This window comes from Panthera tigris, chromosome D4 (assembly GCF_018350195.1).
Source record: "Panthera tigris isolate Pti1 chromosome D4, P.tigris_Pti1_mat1.1, whole genome shotgun sequence".
Lineage (NCBI taxonomy): Eukaryota > Metazoa > Chordata > Mammalia > Carnivora > Felidae > Panthera > Panthera tigris.
Window position 1 is genome coordinate 14,406,731 of NC_056672.1, and position 22,013 is coordinate 14,428,743.

At 39.9% G+C, this 22,013-nt stretch overlaps 1 protein-coding gene across 1 annotated transcript in view; it reads left to right on the plus strand.

Annotated features, from left to right (window-relative positions):
• Nucleotides 1-22,013, plus strand: part of GDA (guanine deaminase) — a 79,995-nt gene that overhangs the window by 18,598 nt on the left and 39,384 nt on the right. The window contains exon 2 of the mRNA XM_007077493.3: nt 16,792-16,880. Within this exon, the coding sequence (XP_007077555.2) occupies nt 16,792-16,880 (89 nt within the window). The remainder of the gene's footprint in view (nt 1-16,791; nt 16,881-22,013) is intronic.

Here is a 22,013-nt window from a genome sequence, read left to right on the forward strand (position 1 = left end):
ACACTTGAAAATATTTACATGTAGTCGTTTTTCCCTGGCAAATGGTAGTAACTAAATGTACGGTTTAACGGTTTGTCTTGGACGATCTTTCCTATTAGCACATAAACTGGCACATCTTAGTCGTCCATAATTTTGCATTATAGAGATGGGCCGGGATGTACTTAAGCATTCTATGTAGATGAGCATGTAAACGATTTTATCTGTTTTGCTGGGGTGTGAACTCAGGGCGTGTGACTCCCGATTGCCTACTTCTTGCCAACCTTCTCTTTTGCTTTCTGCTGAGGTGTTTTCTCTGTTCTGGAAACGAGGAGGGAAATGGAAACTTACTTACTTACTTACTTACTTACTTACTTACTTACTTATTTATTTATTCACTTACTAGATTAGTGGTTTATTATAAGAGGATACAACTCAGGAACAGCCAGAAGGAAGAGATATATAGGACAAGGCATGGGAAATGTCATGGAGCTTTCCCCACATGTCCACCTGTTCCCCGGTCTTACACTTTTCTGAACCTCATCCTTCTGAGGTTTTGTGGAGGCTCCATTATGTAGGCAGGGTTAATTAAATCATCAGCCACCAGTGTGTTTTTTTTTTTCACCTCCAGCCCCTCTCCCCTCCTGGGGTCAGGGGATGTGGGTAACGTGATCTCCTACACCTTCCACCTGTCCAACCCCAGCCATCTGCTGCAGCCACCAGCATGGCCTCACCTGGAATCCTTGAGCTCTTCATTGAGCCTACCACAGTGGTGTTAGCAGACGCATGCAACCAGTGCCAAAGGAATGCCCTGTTTAACCTGAGGGCATAGGTCACCGAGTTAGTGGTTGGCCCTTCAGCTGAATTCTTCAAGAGTGGGTGGGAATGAGCTTCCATGTCATTTCTCCCCAGTTCTGTCTCTCTGGCTTTACCTCTTACAATTGTTTTCCTGGCTCCTCTCACCCTTCTGGACTCATCAAATCAGCTGCAAACCCTAGGCTTCCTCCATCAGCCTTTTCATCCAGATATGGCTCTTTCCTAGATATGTCATCCTCTTGTGTGGAGTTCACACTCACCTCCGCACAGATGACTCCGGTCCCTGTCTCCAGACCTGGCCACCTCCAGAACTTCAGTCCTGTGTCCACACCTGCTGTTGGACAGCTCTGTCTACAAGTCCTGCCCCCCCCCCCCACCTCATCTCTCGTCTCCACTCACAAACCCTTATCTCCTCATGGCCTTCCATAGTTCTATCCTTCTTTCCTCATTCTCTCATTCAGAGATGTGTGTGTGTGTGTGTGTGTGTATGTATACACACACACATACACACACACACACACACACACACACACACATATATATATGTATACACATCCTCAACCATTCCTTCCACATCCAGTATACTACCAAGTTGTGAGGGTTCTTCCTTAACATTCTGCCCACATTCTGCTACTCTCTGCACTGGCCATTGCCTTCACCAAAATGAACCATTCAAATGGGTGATGAAAGCTTCTTCCTGTCACTAAACTGTCCTCCCAACTTACCTTACAATCAGTGTTCCATTAATTTTCACCTGACTCTTGTTTAAAAAAAAAACTTCCAGAGAATAAAGTCTAAACTCTTTAATATGACATTTTAAGGTTCTCCAGAGTCTAGGGCATGTATTTATTCATCCAGTGTCCATTAAACACCTCTGATGTACTAAGACTGTGGCCAGAAATGGAAGTATGACAATGAGTAAAAATGAACATCTCCACCCTTGTGAGATTGCCATTTAATGATAAAGACAGATATAAATAAAACATTAGTTATGAATACATGTGAGATTGTGAAATTGCAACTGTAATCAAATAGTAACTCAGACTTATATAATGTCTGTGATGTGTCAGCCACCATACTGACCATTTATGTATATTGTCTTATTTAGTTGTCACAAAGTGTTTACAACTATTATCCCCACTTTATTTTTTTAATTTTTTTTTACATTTATTTATTTTTGATAGAGAGAGACAGAGCACAAGTAGGGGATGGGCAGAGAGAGAAGGAGACACAGAATCCGAAGCAGGCTCCAGGCTCCAAGCTGTCAGCACAGAGCCTGATGCGGGGCTCGAACTCACAAACTGCGAGATCATGACCTGAACTGAAGGCGGACACTTAACTGACTGAGCCACCCAAGTGCCCCCCCCACTTTATTTTTTTAATGTTTATTTATTTATTTTGAGAAAGAGAGAGAGAGTGCACGCACACCAGCATGGATAGAGGTAGAGAGAGAGAGGGGGGGAGAGAGAGAATCCAAAGCAGGCCCCACACCGTCAGTGCAGAGCCCAACACAAGGCTCCATCTCATAAACCTCGAAATCCCGACCTGAGCTAAAATTGAGAGTTGGACACCCAACCGACTGAGCCACCCAGGTGCCCCTATTATCCCCACTTTATAGATGAGAAAAGAGGCACAGAGAGTTTAACTAAATTGTTGAAGTTCACACGACAGCAAAGGATCTAGTTCAGGTAGCCTGGTTCTAGATTTTGTACATTTAACCACAATGTTTTTCCACAAAGAGAAGGTGCCTGGTGCTTTGAGAATCATTCATTGGGGATGGGGATGAGGAATTTGAGGTAGTCTGGAAAGGCATCCTAAGGAAAGACAGCTAAACTTAAATAGGAAATATGAGTAGGGTTAATTGGGCAAAAATAGAGTAAGGTGTTTATGCAGAAGGAAGGTCATGTGTAAAGGCCCCATGGTGGCGAGAGTAGGGTGCCTACAGGATCTAAATGGGATCAATATGGTGGAGCAGAGAGGGCAAGGGAAGTGAGGAGCAAGACATGGGATTAAGCTGAAATTGGATGAGGCTAGGAAGGCACATAGGTGCAAACCACTCAAGGCCCTGTAGATCATGTTATAAACTTTTCTCAATCTTAAATGCAGTGGGAAGCCATTGAGGTTTTAAGCAAAGGATAAGAGAGAGATGTGGCAAAACTTTCTACAATGTACCGTGAATTGATGCGGTCTTGTTCTCCAGAACAGGAATCCTGGAAAGGGACTAACGAAGTTTGGGAATAAGATTATGGATTCCAGTTTGAACATGTTGACTTTGAAGTGCTTTGTGAGAAATACTCATGAGATATCAAGGAAAATGTCAAATATATGGGTCTGGAGTTTGTAGAAGTCTAGGTTGGACCTTTAAGTTTGCTTGAGCAGATGGTGCCATATTAAAAGAGGTGGCCCCTTTATATATGAAAAGTCGAAAGGCTCAGGACTTGTTTCACTGACCATTGGCAACCGAGAGATGAACTTGTTGAAGGACTTCATGCCTATTAAAGAGAACTTTAAGGCCTATTGGTGAGGTCTGCATTAGTCTTTTGCAGCAGATTTGAATGTAGGGTAATAATCAGGGAGAGTGGGAGGAATTCATTTTAGAATCTTTCTCTGCTGTGTACTTTTACAACAGATTACCATTGTATAATCACTTATCTTTCAATGATAGGAGCTAATTTTTGGAAATTGTGGTTTGGATCTATTAAAAGAAAAGTGGCATAAAAAAAAAAGGCTGTGTGAGTAGGCTTCTCAAGACTGCATTGTGCCCTTAGTGTTCAGATCAAAATGGATTATACTGGGTGACTATTGCTGTGTAACAAATTACCTCAAATGTAGAGGCTTAAAACAACTTACTATCCTCGCAGTTCCTTTGCCTCAGGGGTTCAGGAGAAGTTTAGCTGAGAGGCTCAGGCTAAGCATCTCTCATGGAGCTTCAGTGAAGATGTTGGCCATGACTGAAGGCTTGACCGGGGCTGAAGGATCCACTTCCAAGTTTTAAGTTTATTTGCATTACTATAAGCTGGTGCTTACAGTGGTTGGCAGCAACCTGTGGTATTTCCCCACAAGTGCTTTTCCCAGGACTGCTTGAGTATCCTCAAGGCATGATGGGAGGCTTCCCCCAGAATAATAATGCAAGAGTGAGAGAGCCAGGTGGAAGCTATTCTTTTCTGAGCTAGCGTTAGAAGTCACATAGCATCATGAGTGCTTCATTCCAAGCACAGCACTAAGTTTGGTCCACTACAAGGTTGGGGAAGGGAACTAGACTCCACCTTTTGACAGAGAGGAGCACTGAAGAATCTGTGGACATGTTTTAGAGCCACCACATGGATGTTTGGAATCTGAGTTGTGGAGGGAGCTCCCCCTCTCACCCTGTGTAGAAATTAATTTCTGCTACAACAAACCTAACAGATGGTCAGTCAGCCTCTGCTTAGCACTTCCAGCTATGAGAAGTTCACTACGTTATGAGTCAGTGAATTCCATTTATACCCATTTTCAATCGTTAGAAGTTTATTCTATTCATGAAATTGACAACTCTTCTGCTGAACATTCCAATATTGAAACTACTTCTGCTGCTCTAGAGTGGCACATTTATGTGATGGTGTGTCCATTATCTGCAACCAGGGTAATCTTGATTTCTTTCTTCTTAAGAGAAAATACTGTCAGCTCCACTCAGAATTTCCCCTCACGTTTTGATTTCAGGGTTTTTGCACCTTCTGGTCACCTTCCTGAAAACATCTCAATTCAGTTCATCCCTCCACAACTGCAAACCAACAACTAGTTCTGTACCCTAAGCTAAATTTAGAAGGACGGGACAAGGCAGTCCTCACTTGGCACAATAGGGAAAGACTGAAAAAAACCACTGTGAAAACTGAAATCATGCAAAGTAATCTTAAGAATCAATGAGAGGGGTGCCTGGGTGGCTCAGTTGGTTTAAGCGTCCAACTCTTGATGGGCCTAAGTCATGATCTCCTGGTTCAAGATTTCAAGCCCCGAGTTGGGCTCTACACTGACAGTGCAGAGCCTGCTTGGGATTCCCTCTATCCCTCTCTCTCTTCCCCTCCCCCACTCAGAATAAATAAATAAACCTAAGAAAAAATAATCAATGAGAAAATTATGATTATTGAGATCATTAAACACTTTTGTTAAAGTATTAAAAATTTTCCTTCTGATCTGAATGCATGGGGAGATGAAAAGAAACCGTAAAAATAGTGTTCGTGTAGGATACCTTAAAACATTAGAAACAGAGAATCACAGTGTTTTATTTCTTTATTAAAAAACACAGCAAGAGTAGTTTGGACAGTGCTTGCCTTTCTCTTCTCATTATATAATAATTATACAGAGCAGACATCTTTTGTTCACCTTGGCAAATTGCCATCCAGCTTCTGGATCAACTTCTAAGATTTTACGTCTTGAGCTCTCGATGTAGTGAAATCTCTCTTGAGATACTTCTCTGAGAGTTCCTTCAATGGGAAGCTACTGCTGGTGCCATGCCTTCTGAGACATCTTTAATCACTATCCTCATTTATGTTGATAAGTCTACCTCCGCTAAGTTCCTCTGGCTGTAGATCTAGAATTTCTCCAATGGTGGCACTGTCAACGTTCCCATGGTCAGCTATTTCTTGTATAACTCCCTTTATGTTAGATTCTTGTGCTGTGCTAAGCACTTCTTGTGCTATGGCTTTTCACTTCTCTGCTGTACTTTCATCATTGTTAAGCAATTCATTCTTTCAATGATCTATTTTTGTAAAATGCCACCTGAGTTTATTGCTGGGAGACAAGGAGGTAACACAACTACATGCTTTGCTGTCGGTGTGTGAACTCAGTAACAGATGGTAGACCATGGTAACTGGTAGACATGGTAACCTTGAACCATGCCGTTGGTGTGCTGTTGTTGTTCAACTAAACCGTGGTGTCTGAAATTGATAAGTATCAGAACCGTGCAGAGCAGGTGTTGCCTGTGTTTCTACACATTTGACCTTAGTTAGATCTGTTTTTATGGGCAATTATTCCACACGGCTTGTTTGAGCTCATGGTCCTTGTGGTTATCAAGTTATCTTTACCTTGTGCATTTGATTTTTCTTAAATAGAAAATGTCAGGTTTTACTTACATTCTGGTTAAGCTTTCTCTGGTAGTCTTAGCCCATGGATGTCTTTTTAAAACTTGATGTTGCTATCTAGAGAATATACTATCCCTTCCAAATTGTTACCTTTTTCATATCTAAAAGCTGTTAATAAGAAGAGGCTGGGATGGAGCTTACTGATGTTTCTCTCCATCTCCAGACATGCGTCCCTCATTGTATTCATCAACCCCTTGAGTAGGAATATATAAACTAATATGAATTCTCCAACTCTTTTGTCATCCAGCTTGCCTTTCTCGAGCTTATCCAACAAAGTTAACTCTCTGGGGCCATCCGATGCCATTCCGAAATCAAGGCACACCGCGACGGCAGTCGTCTCCTACCATATCAAATATTAGCACTACTGATAATACCTATGTTTACAGAGAGCTTTTACACTTCATGGACTGTTTTTACATATCTCCATTTGAAAATAGTTTGCCTTTATAAGATTGAAAAGTGTGGCACATATTATCAGCGCGTTTTTAAGAACCGTAAGTCAGAAAAAGTACAGGATTAGCCTGTGTTCACAGAACTGCTAAATAGCAGAATCTTGGTTCTTCAGTGAGTTTAGTGTTTTGGTTTTCTGTAACCACTTCAAGCTTCTCAGACGAGGTGCCTACAGAAAACAAAGGAAGAGAGTTACTGCAGTGTTTTTCCTTTGCTTATTTGCTAGAATAGTCTTCCAATCTTTCCTCCTACAGAGACTTCTATTAGTTTTCTAGGAGTACTAGAACGAAGTACCACAAGCCAGGTGGTTTGAACAACAGAAATTCATTGTCTCTCAGTTCTGGAGGCCGCAAGTCTGAGATCAAAGTATCAGCAGAGTTGGTTCTTTCTGAGGGCTGTGAGGGAAGCATCTGTTCTAGGCCTTTTCCTATGGCTTGTGGATGGCATCTTCTCCCTGTGTTTTGTCATATCAACTTCCCGCATTTCCCCTTTTCATGAGGACAGCAGTCCTATTGGATCAGGGCCCATCCTATTGACCTCACTTTAACCTGATCATGTCTGTAAAGACCGTATTTTCAAATACAGTCGCATTCTGAGGTGCTGGGGGTTTAGGACTTCAGTGGATGGATTTGAGGGATCCTCAGTTCAACCTACAACAGGTCTCTAATGCAGATTTCATGTTTAAAAAAACCCAAAGGAATAGACTTGTGTAGCCAGTACTTTTGTGTATACCTGCATTTTCTTATCAGTAGCTTTGTATCTGCCGCAGTCTGTTGAGATAAACTTTGGGGACAGTTGACATCACCTTTCGGTTCTCAAAAGAAGAATGAGTGTTTTTCCTAAATTCATACTCAGTTGTCCACTTCCTGCATTTAGTTTCTGAAGGTGTCTTTTGTGAGACAGCAGCTGAAATTGTTAGCTTGTTTAATAATTTCATGATTCAAATGTGTCATTTAACCTTGGTTTTGAGATTTGGAGTGAGGTTGATTCAATGTTTTGTGATAATTGTAACCATCTTAGCAGTTTCCCTATTTCACAAATTGGTTAAGACATCAGGGGATTTTGAATTTAAGAAACAAAAAACATTAGGGCATAATAATTTGTATCCCAAAGCCTTTTGCAAACTCTGGTGCATGTAGAGGTCGTTGGGCACATTACTAAAAGAAGGAACATATATGACCTCACTTTAGATTGCTGGTGTTGGGTGCTATCAACGTTAGATCCGTGTCATTCTGTTTTCCCGCTGCTTACGCCCCACTCTTAGTTTTTCTTGTTGGTCATTTGGGTGTTCCACAGGTTATCAGTGTAAGCATTTTATATAATATGATTTTGAAGTTAAAAACTAACATTTATTATGAGCATATAATTTGTTTTTGTTCATATATTTGCTCACATAAAAAAGAACAGCTATAATGCCTGTGTGGTTGTAATAGATGAAGACATGATGAACCGTTGTTTTTATTCAAAGCCTCCCAGATGCCCCTTCCATCCCTGTTCCTTCCCTTCCTCCTCTGAGGGAGCCATTATCCTGAATTTTATGTTTATCATGTCCTTACTTGTCCTTATACTTTCATTTGAATATTTGTACTTCTTATATTATTTTATTTTATTTTATTTTAATTTATTTTATTTTATTTTATTTTATTTTATTTTATTTTATTTTATTTAGTTTGGTTTAATTTAGTTTAGAGACAGAGCATGAGAGCTGGGGAGAAGGGCAGAGGGAAAGACTCCCAAGCAGGCTCCATGTTCAGTGCAGGGCCCAATGTGGGGCTTGACTCCATGACCCTGGCATCATGACCTGACCTGAAATCAAGAGTTGGAAGCTCAACTGACTAAGCCACCTAGGCGCCCTTAAATATATGTAATTCTAAGAAATATACTGTTTGTTTGGTAGTTAAGATTTTTTAAATATTTAAGTTACTGCAAATTGTTTTAAAAAGTCACAAGAACACTATGAACAACTCTCATATAGCCTTCACCCAGGTTCCCCACTGTTAACATTATAATGTTAACCATATTTGCTTCATGGTTCTTTCCCACTTTCTCTAGATATATGTAGATATACATATGCAAACACACACACACACACACACACACACACATTTTTTTAACTAATTGAGAGTAAGTTACAGACGTGCTGTTCTAGTCTAAATACTTCATCATGTATTTCCTAAAAAGAAAAAACAAGGATGCTATCTTACATAATCATGTACAATCATCTAGATCAGAAAATTAACATAGATCTAATTCTGCCATGTTATCCACAGATCCATTCAAACCTTGTCCATTGACCCAGCAATGTCCTTGATAGCTTTCTCTCTCTTCTGGGTCAGGATCCCCACTAGAATCACAGGTTGCACGTTCTTGTCATGAGTTTTTAGTTGTCTTCCACTTGAAACAGGTCTTCAAGTCTTTCTTGTCCTGGATAAGTTTCAAGAATACAGGACAATTTGTTTGTTTTATTTTAGAATGTCTTCCTGTTTAGGTTTACCTGATGTTTCCTTATAATTAGAGTAAGATTATGCACTTTTTGGCAGGAATACCACAGAAATGGAGCTGTGTTCTTCTTGGTGCATCATAGCAGGAGGCACACAATGTTGATTTATCCCATTATTCTTGATGTTAACTTTGTTCACTTAGTTAAAGTAGTATTTACCAAGCTTTTCTACCATATAGTTACCATTTTTCTCTGTAAAATAAATTTTGTGGGGAGATATTTTGGATTTATATAAATATCTTGTTCTGCAACAAAATTTTCACCCACTAGTTTTAACATTCATTGATGATTTTTGCATGAGTCATTTATTACAATGATGGCTGCCAAATGCTCATTTTCTAATTCTATTATTCTTTCCACATGGGTTAGTTGGTGTTCTACTGTAAGAAAAAACTCCCCTTCCTCCCTCCCTCCCTCCCTCCCTCCTTTCCTTCCTTCCTTCGTTTGTGTGGACTTAGGGATTCCTATTTTATTCATTGGGATTTAATTTATTATTACTATTATTATTACTATTATTAGATGCTAAAACTGGCCCATATTTGGCTAGCTGGAGCTTCTTCAAAGTGGCTCCTGTGGACTTTTTAACATTCTTCAACTATATTTTTAGTGCTTCCTTTTTGGTACAAAATTACATTCCAGATTTGTCATGTACTTTCTCTGCTGCAGCCGTTGCTGCAGTCAATCTGATTCTTTCTAATGGAGAATGGTATATAGAAACCAAGATCTGAGCATTATGGGTGCTGATTGCTACAGAGTATCATTATTCCTAAGTCCTCTCAGCACACAGACTTAGGAAGGACTTATGTATGTATGTATATGTATGTATGTATGTATGTATGTATGTATGTATCCATTTATTTATTATTGATCTGTCTAAATGAAAAACCATGGTTGACACCAGTACCTCCAATTCAAATCCAGTACCACCATATGCTAGCCTTCCCTTTCTATATTTGTCACTCCCCTCTGAGAATACTATCATTAACCACAGTATGTTTACCTACTTGCTGGTTACCTGTGTGTAATCAATCTCTTGATCCTGGTAGCTGTCTCCTCAGCCATCCCTGTCCTCTTAACCTGCCTTATTGACTCTATACTTCTTCATCCCCAGCCCTTCTGGCCCTGTTAGCCTTCTTAGCCTTGATGACACCTTTAGCCCTGACTGCCTTTGTGTTCCTGGTCCCACCAGACCCACAGTCTGGGACGTATTAAGGGAAGGGAAGGAAATGGAAAAGCACAAAGAAATATTTTGTAAAAAACAAAACAAAACAACAAAACAAAAAGAGAGAGAGAGAAATTAAAGGGGAGGGCTTTTAACAAAATTTTGTGTGAAAGACAATTTTAAAAATGTGTAGCATGGTGCTTAATAGCCCTCAGCCTGGACAGGGACTATAGTTTAAATTTTAGATACCTACCAGCTGTGTAATCTTGGGTAAAATAGTTAACATACCTATGCCTGACTTTTCTCATCTGTGAAATGAGGTTAATAATAGTACCTACCTCATAGGGTTCTTGTGAAGTTAAAATGAGTTAACACAGGTAAAGTGTGTAGGACAGTGTCGTACACATGGTAAGCACATTTAATAAGAATATTTTTATTATCAGATGTCCCATAATTTTAGAATGTTTTATTTTTGTACTAAAAAGTTACTAAATGCCAACGAATCATTTACAATGCCATTAGATCACAAGAATTACTGAAGTTACTTTATTTTATTTTATTTTATTTTAATTAAAAAAATTTTTTTTACGTTTATTTATTTTTGAGACAGAGAGAGACAGAGTATGAACGGGGGAGGGGCAGAGAGAGAGGGAGACACAGAATCGGAAGCAGGCTCCAGGCTCCGAGCCATCAGCCCAGAGCCCGACCTGGGTTTCAAACTCACGGACCGCGAGATCGTGACCTGAGCTGAAGTCGGACGCTCAACCGACTGAGCCACCCAGACGCCCCTGAAGTTACTTTTTTAATTTATTGAAAAATATCTGTATTTCTATAGCAAAATCAGGTTTTATAAGGTAGCCAGAATGTATACTTTTCCAAGAGTATTTTATCAAACGCTAAAGTTAAAGGAATAATTGGTAAAAGTTATTGCCAATTGAAAAACCAATCATAAATTGAGATAAAGCTTTTTTTGAAAATGTTAGTGTAAGCCACTGAGATGGTTTTCAAATTACATGATTATAACATCCCTGAGTCTTTTTAGGAGTCTGCAGCAAAGCTTGGCAAACTGCGGCCCACAGGTCAAATACAGCCCACTGACTGATTTTATATGGCCAGTGAGCTAATATAATTTTTACATTTTAAATGATTGGAAAAGAAGAAATTTTCATGACAAGTAAAAATTATATAAAATGCAATTTTTTTTCTATACATAAGGTTTCATTGTAAAATAGCCAGGCCTATCTATTATCCAGGACTGCTTTTGTGCTACATGACAGAGCTGTGTCCTTACCACAAAGACAACGTGGTCTATATTTACTATATGGCCCTTCATAGAACGTTTGCTGACCCTTAGTTAATACTATTGCAGAAGCAATCATAAAAGGTCTGGGAGAATCCATAAGACGGGTCGAGTCAAGCAGATACTCCTGGCTTGCCTTGTGACCTTCAACAAGTTATATAACCTGGTCCGTTTCCTCACCTGTGACATGAGAATATCAGATCTGAACGTGTAAGTTCCCCACGCCGCCATTTGGTGCCTTTGTAACATGAGTTTGTTCAGTTCTACCTCTATAAGCTGACAAGTTTTTGTTTGTTTTGCCTTTTTAAGGCAATCACACTTTGTCTTTCTTTTCCATTAATCTGTTTGTGGTGAATTGAGCTAATATGGTGATTTTCATCTCCGTCCAAAAGATTCAGAAATCTTTGAAACCTCATGTTTTTTATCTGATCTTATTTCCCATTACAGGGCCTAAGGGTGGATTTTATGTAATGGGTTGCAATATATGTTACCTTATTTAGTTGGATGGGCAAGCTATTTCACAATGGCCTGAAGAGCAGTTTACTCTGTTCATAGCAACAAACATCTTGCCCAAATTTACCATCTGGTGTTTGAAGCCTCTATCTTGCAAAGATTTTTTTCATTAGCTAACAGCCATTACTCATCTACTTTTGGCTTTAATATTGCTGACATTCTTGTTATTGCCCATCCTAAATAGTCACAGTTTCAAATAAGAGAGTATTTGGAATTGTTTGATTAACAGAAGGGATTCGATTTCCTCATCTGGAAAACAAGGAGGTCAGATGGGAAGGTTCCTGTGAGCTGGCACCACCTATGATTTTATGAAACTTGGTTTTTATTGATTTCTGTATGTGCCAGACAGCCCACCTAATCCGTGGCTTGTGGAGGAAGTGCGTGGGTTATAACAGGCACTCATTAAATGGTGAAAGATTGAAGACGTGGTTGAATGGCCACATAAGCCCAGAAAAACTCAGGATGAAAGAGCATTGCCCCATAAAGAGAATCTCAGTGATATTTTATAACTTTGCCACATTCATTTTCCAAAATACTTTTAGATACTTCTTAAAAATAAATCTCAAGGCTGTACCATGATCTACAAAGCCCCGGCTACCGTCTCTATTCTTCTGGTCCTTGTCGTGTATCCCCACTGGTATCCCTGATGTTTCAAAACTTGCCAAGCATCCAATTTAAATTAAATTTGAATAACATATCAGAGCCTTTGTGCTGATTTGTTCCCTCTGCCTGGAATGCTCCTCCCAGAATATCAAGGGTTTTACTCCCTCCCTTCATGTAAATCTGTGCCCAAACATCATTTCTCAGAGACATCCATCACACCCCACTTTTTACCTCATCCATTTACCTTGATTTATTTTTCATCACAGCACTCACTAATCTATGCAATATATCTGATATTCACCTATCAATTTATTTACATGCAGGCGATAATTGTTGAGTGAATACATGAATAAGAACAAGAAAGCAATCTATTAATTAAGTACTTGATTTGTGAATTAAAGCTGTCTCCAACCCAGGTTTCCAATGGTATTTAAATGTCCTATTTATTTATTTATTTTTTTATTTAGAGAGTACAAGCAGGGAGAAGCAGAGAGAGAGAGAGAGATGGACAGAGGATCTGAAGAAGGCTCTGCATTGAGAGCAGTGAGCCTGATGCAGGCTTGAAACTCACAAACCACAAGATCATGACCTGAGCTGAAGTAGGACACTCAACCAACTGAGTCACCCAGGCACCCCTCCAATGGTATTTAAAGAACAGGGGCGTCTGAGTGGCTCAGTCGGTTGAGCCTCTGACTCTTGATTTTGGCTCAGGTCATGACCCCAGGGTCGTGGGCTCCAGCCCCGTGTTGGTCTCCACGCTCGGTGTGGAGGCTGCTTAAGATTCTCTCTCTCCCTCTCTCTCTCTCTCTCTCTCTCCTTCTGCCCCTCCCCCACTCCTGCACATGTGTGCATGTGCTTGCTCCCTTTCTCTCAAAAATAATTTAAATACATAAAAAGCCCATAATTTTTTGCAGATTGTAAACATATATGTGTTAAAATTGAACTGTGACATTACTTTTAAAATGTATCTAACAGAATAAAAATACAGTGATTTGATATCTATCTTAATCTACTTTTTAAAAAAAATCATGAGCTCACTTCTTCTTAATGATCTGAAATGCTGTATAGTCCCCTTTTCTTCTTGAATTACTAACTCTATTCTACTTTCCTTACAGAGTCTATGCTAATACAATATAATTTTACATTTGAAAGTCTTTTATTGATCAACCACTGCAGTTAGATTTTTGTGCATAAAGGTATTTAAAACTCCCTGGGACCATAAGATAATTTGTTAGATGTAAAATAAAAAAGCTGTTTTTTCCCTCCAACTAGATAATATATCTCTGGACGAGTGTTAACTTGTTGGTCGAATGAAATAGGAGTAGCATCAATTTTTTTTTTATTTTCCTTTTTAAAAAATATTTATTTATTTTGAGAGAGAGAAAGTGAGAGAGAGAGAGAGAGAGAGCGCACGGGCTGAAGAGGGGCAGAGAGAGGGGGAGAAAGTGAGAATCCCAAGCAGCGTCGAGCCATCAGTGCAGAGCCTGATCCTGCAAATCATGAGATCATGACCTGAGCTGAAATCAAGATTCAGATGCTTAATCAACTGAGCCACCCAGGGGGCCCCTTATTTTCCATTTTTATGCATATAAGTGCTGAGAAATATTTTCACATGAATCAAGTGGGTGGGATTGGGAGGGGCTTTGTTATAGCAGTATCTCTCAATTTTTTCAATTCCTTCTGAGTTATTTGATAACAATTACTATTAATATATCACTGAAAAAGCACTTTTAATGATCTGTTGGTGGATATGCAATTACGTTTTCTGCAAGTTTTACTAAAAGTAAAGACCACGGTGCTAGAGAAATGTCTTAGGGTGCCAGGAGTTGATAGGAGTTGGTAGGAACACTTTGGACCTTGAAGATTATGGATATTCCACCAACCATGTCATGTGCTGCGGCCCAGAGAAGGGGAGAGTTGGATTCAGCTAAGGCTAAACTTCTACCTGGTATGTATTGACTAAGACGTAAGAAATATGAAGTAATAGGTGGTAGAATCTAAGCTAGACAAGGACAGTGTGGAAGAAGAGCACTGATGGGCTGGGGAAAAGTAGAGAGGAGAAGATAAAGGGAAATTCAGGTGGAAGACTGGTTGGAGGAGTCGAAATGGCAAAACAGGAAAGAGGTAATTTTTGTCAGATGTATGACTCGGGAGTTTTGGAGGTGGAACGGTTATGGGCCATGAACATGTCTAAGGTGTAACCACGATGTGAAGTTCATGAGCTTCATTTGTTCACTTGTTTATGAACAAATCACTGAAGATGGGTTCGTGGAAATGGGTGGTCATGGTGTCGAAAGGGTCCATGGTGATTTTTTAAGGAATGAAGGCAGGGCTCGGAGTGGAGAGAAAGAATGTGAGGCAGGCATTGACAAATGTAGACAATGAGAGAAAGGTTGGTAAAGGAGAACAACAAAGAGAGGAAAGGTGCTCTTGAAAGCTGGAAGGGGTGAGTCTTAAAGGAATTTAGTTTACAAGGAGCTGAAGGAAAAATGGTTTACAGATGGCCATGGTCGGTATGGAAGAAACCAAACTCATTGCCTGACCGGGATGCATGAGAAACACAGAGACAATCGTGTCCTCAGGGTAGAGCCCCAATTATTAGGAGGGAGAAACTTGTGTTTGTGACAGGTATCATGGTTCTGAACCGCGAGCTTCCCTAATGGGTTAGAAAAACGTCCTCAGTTTCTTCTAGAGTTACTAGTTCCTTCAGTTTCCCAGAATAAATTTTGATTGTTCATATTTTCAAAATGATTTCTTTCAGGGGTGTCTGGGTGAGTCAGTCGGTTAAGCTTTCAACTCTTCATTTCAGCTCAGGTCATGATCTCACGGGTTCGTGAGATTGAGCCCTGCGTCTGGTTCTCCACTGAAAGCACGGATCCTGCTTGGGATTCCTTCTCTCCCTCTCTCTCTGCCCCTTCCCCATGCGCTCTCTCTCCCTCTCAAAATAAATAAATGTTAAAAAAAAAAACACGTTTATTTGAAATATATATTCAAATGTGTGAATATAGTGCTTTGTATAGTTTTTGTATGTATGTATGTATTTATGTCTTTAATGGTGAGTCAGCTCTGAGTATATAGATAAATACTGTTTTTGTGTTTTTTAAGTTAATTATGGATCTGTTTTGATCTACTTATGAATTCAAATATGTTTTTTAGACTCATCAAATTACTTTTTCTTATTTGTAGGAATTACATTTTTATTTTCCTCTTCTGATAAAAATCCCAATTTTTAAAAAAGCATATCATCAATGAATAGAGAAATCAACATATATTTTACTTTACTTTCAGTTCCACAAACTATTTTTCCCACACTATATTGCCTTGCTTCTAATTAATTAGATACATTTTATCTACCAGTGTTTTTTCAGTATTTTATGTTCCACAAAACATGTATTCTCACAATATTACATTTATAAATGAAATGCAGGATATTTCCTGTATATATATATATATATATATATATATATATATATATTTCCTGTATATATATATTCCATTGTTCCTTGTTTTTTCTTGCTTTGCATTCCATTTTTATAGAGAAGACAATAACACTGTATTTAAAAAAAATCAGCAATAGATACAAAGTGTCTAACATTTATTATGTTCTAGAGATGTGCTAATTTCTTTTCCAAAATTATGATATTTACTTTCTACAGTAGCCCTGTGAAGTATGCTCTGATGTTACCCCCAGTTTGCGATGGGGAAACCAGACAAAGAGAGAGGAAGAGGCCCATCCAAGCTTCCCCAGCAGTTGCCTAGGGCTCCCAAGCCTGCGTGAGAGATCACTCTATTAACATCTCATCCACAGTACTAGAAAAATATAGCAGACCTCCCTTTTTATGGTCGATGTCCAGCACCAGAGCATCAACATAAGTCATGCTGAGATTCGATTACTGGGCAATTATTATGTGCAATCATATTGTGTCAATAACCTTCCGCATGATACACTACTACCCTACTCTAGATGCGGGTTTCCTATAAAAGCCTAACAAAAATCTTTTATTCACCTGCAGTGAGGTACACTTTCTGTAAACAATTGTTTCCTTCAATCATTCTGGGGTGGGGGAGAAATAGATATCAATGAACGATTTTTAATACCCTATATCTTCAAATTAGAATTTTGAAGTCTTACTTATGCCTACAGAAAGGCAGAAAAGGAAAAACTTCCTTACTTCCTTGGACAAGCAGAGGCAAAACCCTGTCTTTTTGTCTCTGAACGCTATCCCGTTTGGTATGGAACACCTTTAAAAATCAATTCAGCTACAGTTTAGTCTCTTTTTAAAAGATTTAGACGTTTAACAACAACAAATGCCAATGGCTTATTAATTTGTGATTCTTTTCTTTCTTTCTTTTAAAGATAGTGTTTTTAGAAGAAGCATCTCAACAGGAAAAGCTGGCCAAAGAATGGTGCTTCCGGCCGTGCGAAGTAAGAGAACTGAGCAACCAGTAAGTCATAGCCAACTTCTTCCCTTTGCTGTCAACTAGTGATGTCAACTAGTCTCAGACGATTAGACACCTGCCTGGAGACAGAGAGGCTTTGTTTTTTTTTTCCCTCTGGGGTGAGTTGAGAGGGGACTAGAGAACAGGGAGCTGTAGGGTGGAAACTTTGAGAACAGGAGTCTGCCATCATTCATTCATTCCTTTAGCAACCCTTTGTTGAGCTAACTGTGTGCAAGAACTAGGATCTGGAGCAGAAAATGGTCTATAAAGTCTTTGCCCTCGCGGGGTTTACAGTCCACGGGGCTCTCAGAGATGAAGCGGGTGCACAGACACAGAAGCACACCAGCGATAGGTTGTGATACCTTTTGTGAAGGAAATAAAGAGGAAGCGAGATAAACCACCAGGAGGAAGGGGATGGAGGTTTGGGGATCAGTAACTGACAGCACGGTTAGGGAAGACCTAATTCCAGCCACTTCTGTGTTATTGCCTGTTTCCTCTTTCTAGATTTTCTTGAGAATATATGTTGAGGAATGACTGACATTAAGATTCCTGCCTGTGTGCCTTTGGGGTATGGGGTCAGAAACTGTGGGAGTGCACAAGAGGGAGAGAGGGAAGTCGGGAGGCCATAAGCAAGTGGTTCAGCAGTGGGAGGGTGAGGGGAAGGGCAAATACTTCTGTGGCCTTTTATATTCTTTTGTCCCTCTTTATGAGGCTGCTTTTGGAGGTAAGTCCATCAAACAAATGTAGATTCTGGTGGACCTGTAAGCACCACACACAGAGAAGTGGTAAGGTAAGACAAAATGTAAACTTTGGTGGAAGACTGAAGTCTTTGAAGAAAAAGAATATTTATTTATTTATTTATTTATTTATTTATTTATTTATTTATTTTTAAATGTTTATTTTTGAGAGAGAGCATGAGGAAGGGCATGAGAAGGGGAAGGGCAGAGAGAGAGAGGGGAGCAGAGGATCCAAAGCAGGCTATTTGCTGACAGCAGTGAGCCTGATGTGGGCTTGAACTCACAAACTGTGCCATCATGACCTGAGCCAAAGTCTGGCACTCAACTGACTGAGCCACCCAGGCACCCCAGAAAAATAATATTTAAAATGCAAGGTAATTCTATTTTTAAAGTGTTTATTTATTTTGAGAGAGAGAGAGAGAGAGAGAGAGAGAGAGAGAGAGCTAGCAGGGGAGGGGCAGAGGAAGAGGGAGAGCGAGAATCCTAAGCAGGCTCCTTGCTGTCAGCGCAGAGCCCAAGGCAGGGCTTAATTCCACCAACTGTGAAATCACCACCTGAGCTGAAACCAAGAGTCAGATGCTTAACTGACTGAGCCACCCAGGTGCCCCAAAATACAAAGTAATTCTTATATCAAACACATGAGATACGTGCAGTTGAATTTCTTTAAGTCGCAATTTAAATGCCACAGAAGATGATGTCTCTGACAGTGTGTTTATCAGACTTCCTGTGCCTACAGGTCTACCTCAGCACGATGTGGATTTTTTAAATGCAAATACTAACTGGAACACTCTGAGTGGTCCTTTCATAGAAGTGGATCAGATTGTGGCTATGGGACCATAGAGAAATTGGCAGGGCCAGGATTAGGGTGAGGCAAGTGAGGTGTTCACCTTGGGCAAGGAATTTAAGGGTGGTGGGGAGGGCAAAAAAAAAAGTCAGTAATCAAGATAAATAATAGTTTGGTGCAGTATTTTGAAAAATCAAAATTAATGCAAAGAATCCATGATGAACAAAATACCAAAATTTTAAATGAAGACAGAATGTTGTTGATAGTTTTATATGCCTGTGTTGTTGTGCAAGAAACAGTCATTTTCAAATGGCCTGGGCTCCCCAGGCCCATGGGACCATCACACCCCCTGCAGGGCAGGTTAATGAAGGTTGACAATGATGTACAAACAGATTGGGCAACTCAGACCCTTCTAGACAGTCATGTGTTTTGACTGTGGAGCTTTTATTAACGTTTTCCACTTGGTTAGAACATGGGTGGATGTTCTGGCAAGTGTATATCGGGGCAAACTTTGTTTTTTGTCCTCAGAGTCTAATACAGGCTGGCCAGCACCACAGGTTTGGAAGATGAAGTCGATTGGTTTTTATCTGGGGAGGGGGGAGACACTGAGCTTTTCTAAGGGAATTAAGATGGTAAAATTGGAACGAGGAAAGCTGAAAAGCAGAAGGAAGGAGAGCTTTTTCACCTTTTTCTGTTTCCACCTGTAGGCCTCATCTCTGCTGTGTCTGCAGCTTGACTTTCATTAGTTATGATTTAGCTGCAAGTGAGGTCTTCGTGGAGAACCGAGTTCTAATCCCGACCAGGCCACCACTAACAAGATGCATGTCTGAAAACAAGCGTGTTGTGCCCAAGTTTCCTTTTGCTCTCTCTGTAAAATGATTAGTTGGGCTCAGTGACCTCTGATCTCATGAGCAGCTCTCACAGTCCACACTCACACATGCACCAATACCTGTGATACATACACAATACATATATAAGCAATATGTGAATATTGCTCATGTCAATATTTCTACTAATAAGCATTAGTAGAAAGTGCTTCCTGTTTCCCCAAAAGAATCGTTAGCTCTTCTGGATGAAAGTCACATGTAGGATGCAGTAAATCCCTGCTCTTCTGTCGCCTCTGAATTTGTTGTACCCTAAATTATCTCTTTTGCTTCTTTCGTCTCTGCTTTCTTAAAAATGTGCTCAACAAAACGTGACTTTCCCTCTCCTCCTACACTACCGTTCTTTCACTACCAAATATTTTTAAAGAGAGCTCTCCCTCCGCCCAGTACTTTCTCTAACAGTCGTCTTCCATGTTCCTGTGTGTCTTTTCAGCACCTAGGACAGTAACTAAACCATTCTAGATATAACGAGGGACTGAAGCCATGTGAGGTTGGGTGTCTCCCCCAACCACTGCATCGAAATGAGAGCACTCAGTCTTTCCTGAAACCACTCGCCCTTGCAGTTTTAACACTATTCCCTGTCCTGAACTCCTTTCCTTTCATTGGTGCCCTTCATACCTCTTTCCTGGGTCTCCCTTTGTCCTCCTGACAAATCTGCCCAGAGGGAGCATGGCCTTCTCTTCCTCATTCTTACTCCTTAAGTGGATGCTGCTGCTCAAGATTCAGTTTTGTTCTTTTTCCATAGAAGTCTCTGGCACCACCAGCTTCTAGGGTTAGCAGCTCAGGGCAGACTCTCCAATCTGAATCCCATCTGTACATCTTCTGTGACCTCTTAACCCACATTTCTGATGCTTTGGAGGTTACACTTGGACCCTAGTCTTCGTAACATCGCTCCTCCCTCAACGTGGAGTTTCCTCCTACATTCTCTGCCCTTTGTATCATATGTTCAGCATCGCATGCTCAAAAACTCTCTCTTGAACTCATTCCTCTCCTTTGCTTCCCAGACCTGATAAAATGTCAAGGTTTTTCTTTTGTATTCATCTTTTCCTTTTGTTCCTATCACCATAATCTTTATTTAGAAATGTGACGGTTGGGAGATGAAAGGAATCTCCCAACACATGCCTGGCACCACCAGATTTCTGTCCTAAACCTGTGGTTCAATATGTCACAGTTCTGCAAAAGAGAAGGAAAAAAATGTAACAAATACCATCTCAATCCCCTCTCTCTTGGGTACAGAATAACTGATACAAAATGTTTTTAAGTTTATTTATTCTCAGAGAGAGAGTAAGTGGGGTAGAGTCAGAGAGAGAGGGGAGAGAGAGAATCCCAAGAAGGTTCTGCACTGTTAGTGCAGAGCCTGATGTCGGGCTCTAACTCACGAACTGTGAGATCGTGACCTGAGCTGAAATCAAGAGTCAAATGCTTAACCAACTGAGCCACCCAGGCACCCCAGAATAACCAATACCAATTAATTCACTTAATTGACTCTTCAAGACTCTTTTTAAAGACACTTTTTTTGACTGTTGTTTTTGAAACATTTTTTATGTAGTAAAGTGCATAGATCTTAGGGATGTGAATTGATAAATTTTGATAAGCATATCTACATATGTAACCAACACACCAAGAAAGATATAAAACATTCCTATCAGCCTAGAAAGTTCCTTTGTGTCCTTTCCAGTCACTCTCCACCCCCTCATCCACTGTTTAATTTTTTTTCTATCACATAGATCACTTCTGCTTGTTTTTGAATGTCATATGGATGGAATAAACCAAGAAGTCTTGTGTCTGGATTCTTCCATCCATCATAATGTTTTGAGATGCATCCATATTATTGTTTATATCAGTAGTTCTTTCTTTTTCATTGCCAAATAGTATTCCATTGTGTCAATATACAGCAGTTTGTTTATCTGTTTTCCTGTGATATTTGGATTGTTTCCAATTTGAGGCTAGTATACATAATGCTGCTATAAATATTTTTGTACCCTGTTTTTGATTTTGTAAGCATATGTTTTATTTCACTTGGGTAAATCACTAGGAGTGAAATTGCTCACTAAGATCTTTTATATTATGACCAGATTTACTTCTCTTTTTCTCTCTAGCTCTCTCACAACACCCCCCCCCCCAATACACCACACACACAGATATCCTCACTCACCCCTAATCTGCTCAACCAGGTTATAATCTTTTTGGAGACAAGATGTCTTATTTCTTTTTGGACTTTCCAGAAGGCTTAGGAGAGTTGTTTTTTTTTAACGTATCACATACTTGGGAAATATTATTTGATTGAACGATTCAACTACATAAAGAAATCATACCACCATTTCACTGTGTGGTAGTGGAGACAGTAAAGGTCCCAAGGACTGGGTTATCCTGAGAGGTCAGTGACTCAGGCCTGAGAGGAATCCCTAGTTCATCCTCCCTCTCTTCATGCCCCACATTGTAGACTCGCTTCCTGCTGCCTTCTTGCCATGCTAGCTGGTCACTGCTCTCCATTGCCAGAGTGCATTAAGAGTTCTGTCATACGGAGGGTAGTGACCAAGAGTAGTGAGTCTGCAGACCAAACTTCCTGGACTAGTTGAATGATCGCATTTTTTTCCAAGCTACTCACATTTCCCGAGCTTCAGTTTTCTCTTGTGTAAATGAAGATAACAACACTACTTCGTAAGTTTGTTGTGAGCATTACATCGTCATAACAACTACTGCTTTTTTTTTCTTTTTGAATGCTTTTTATTAT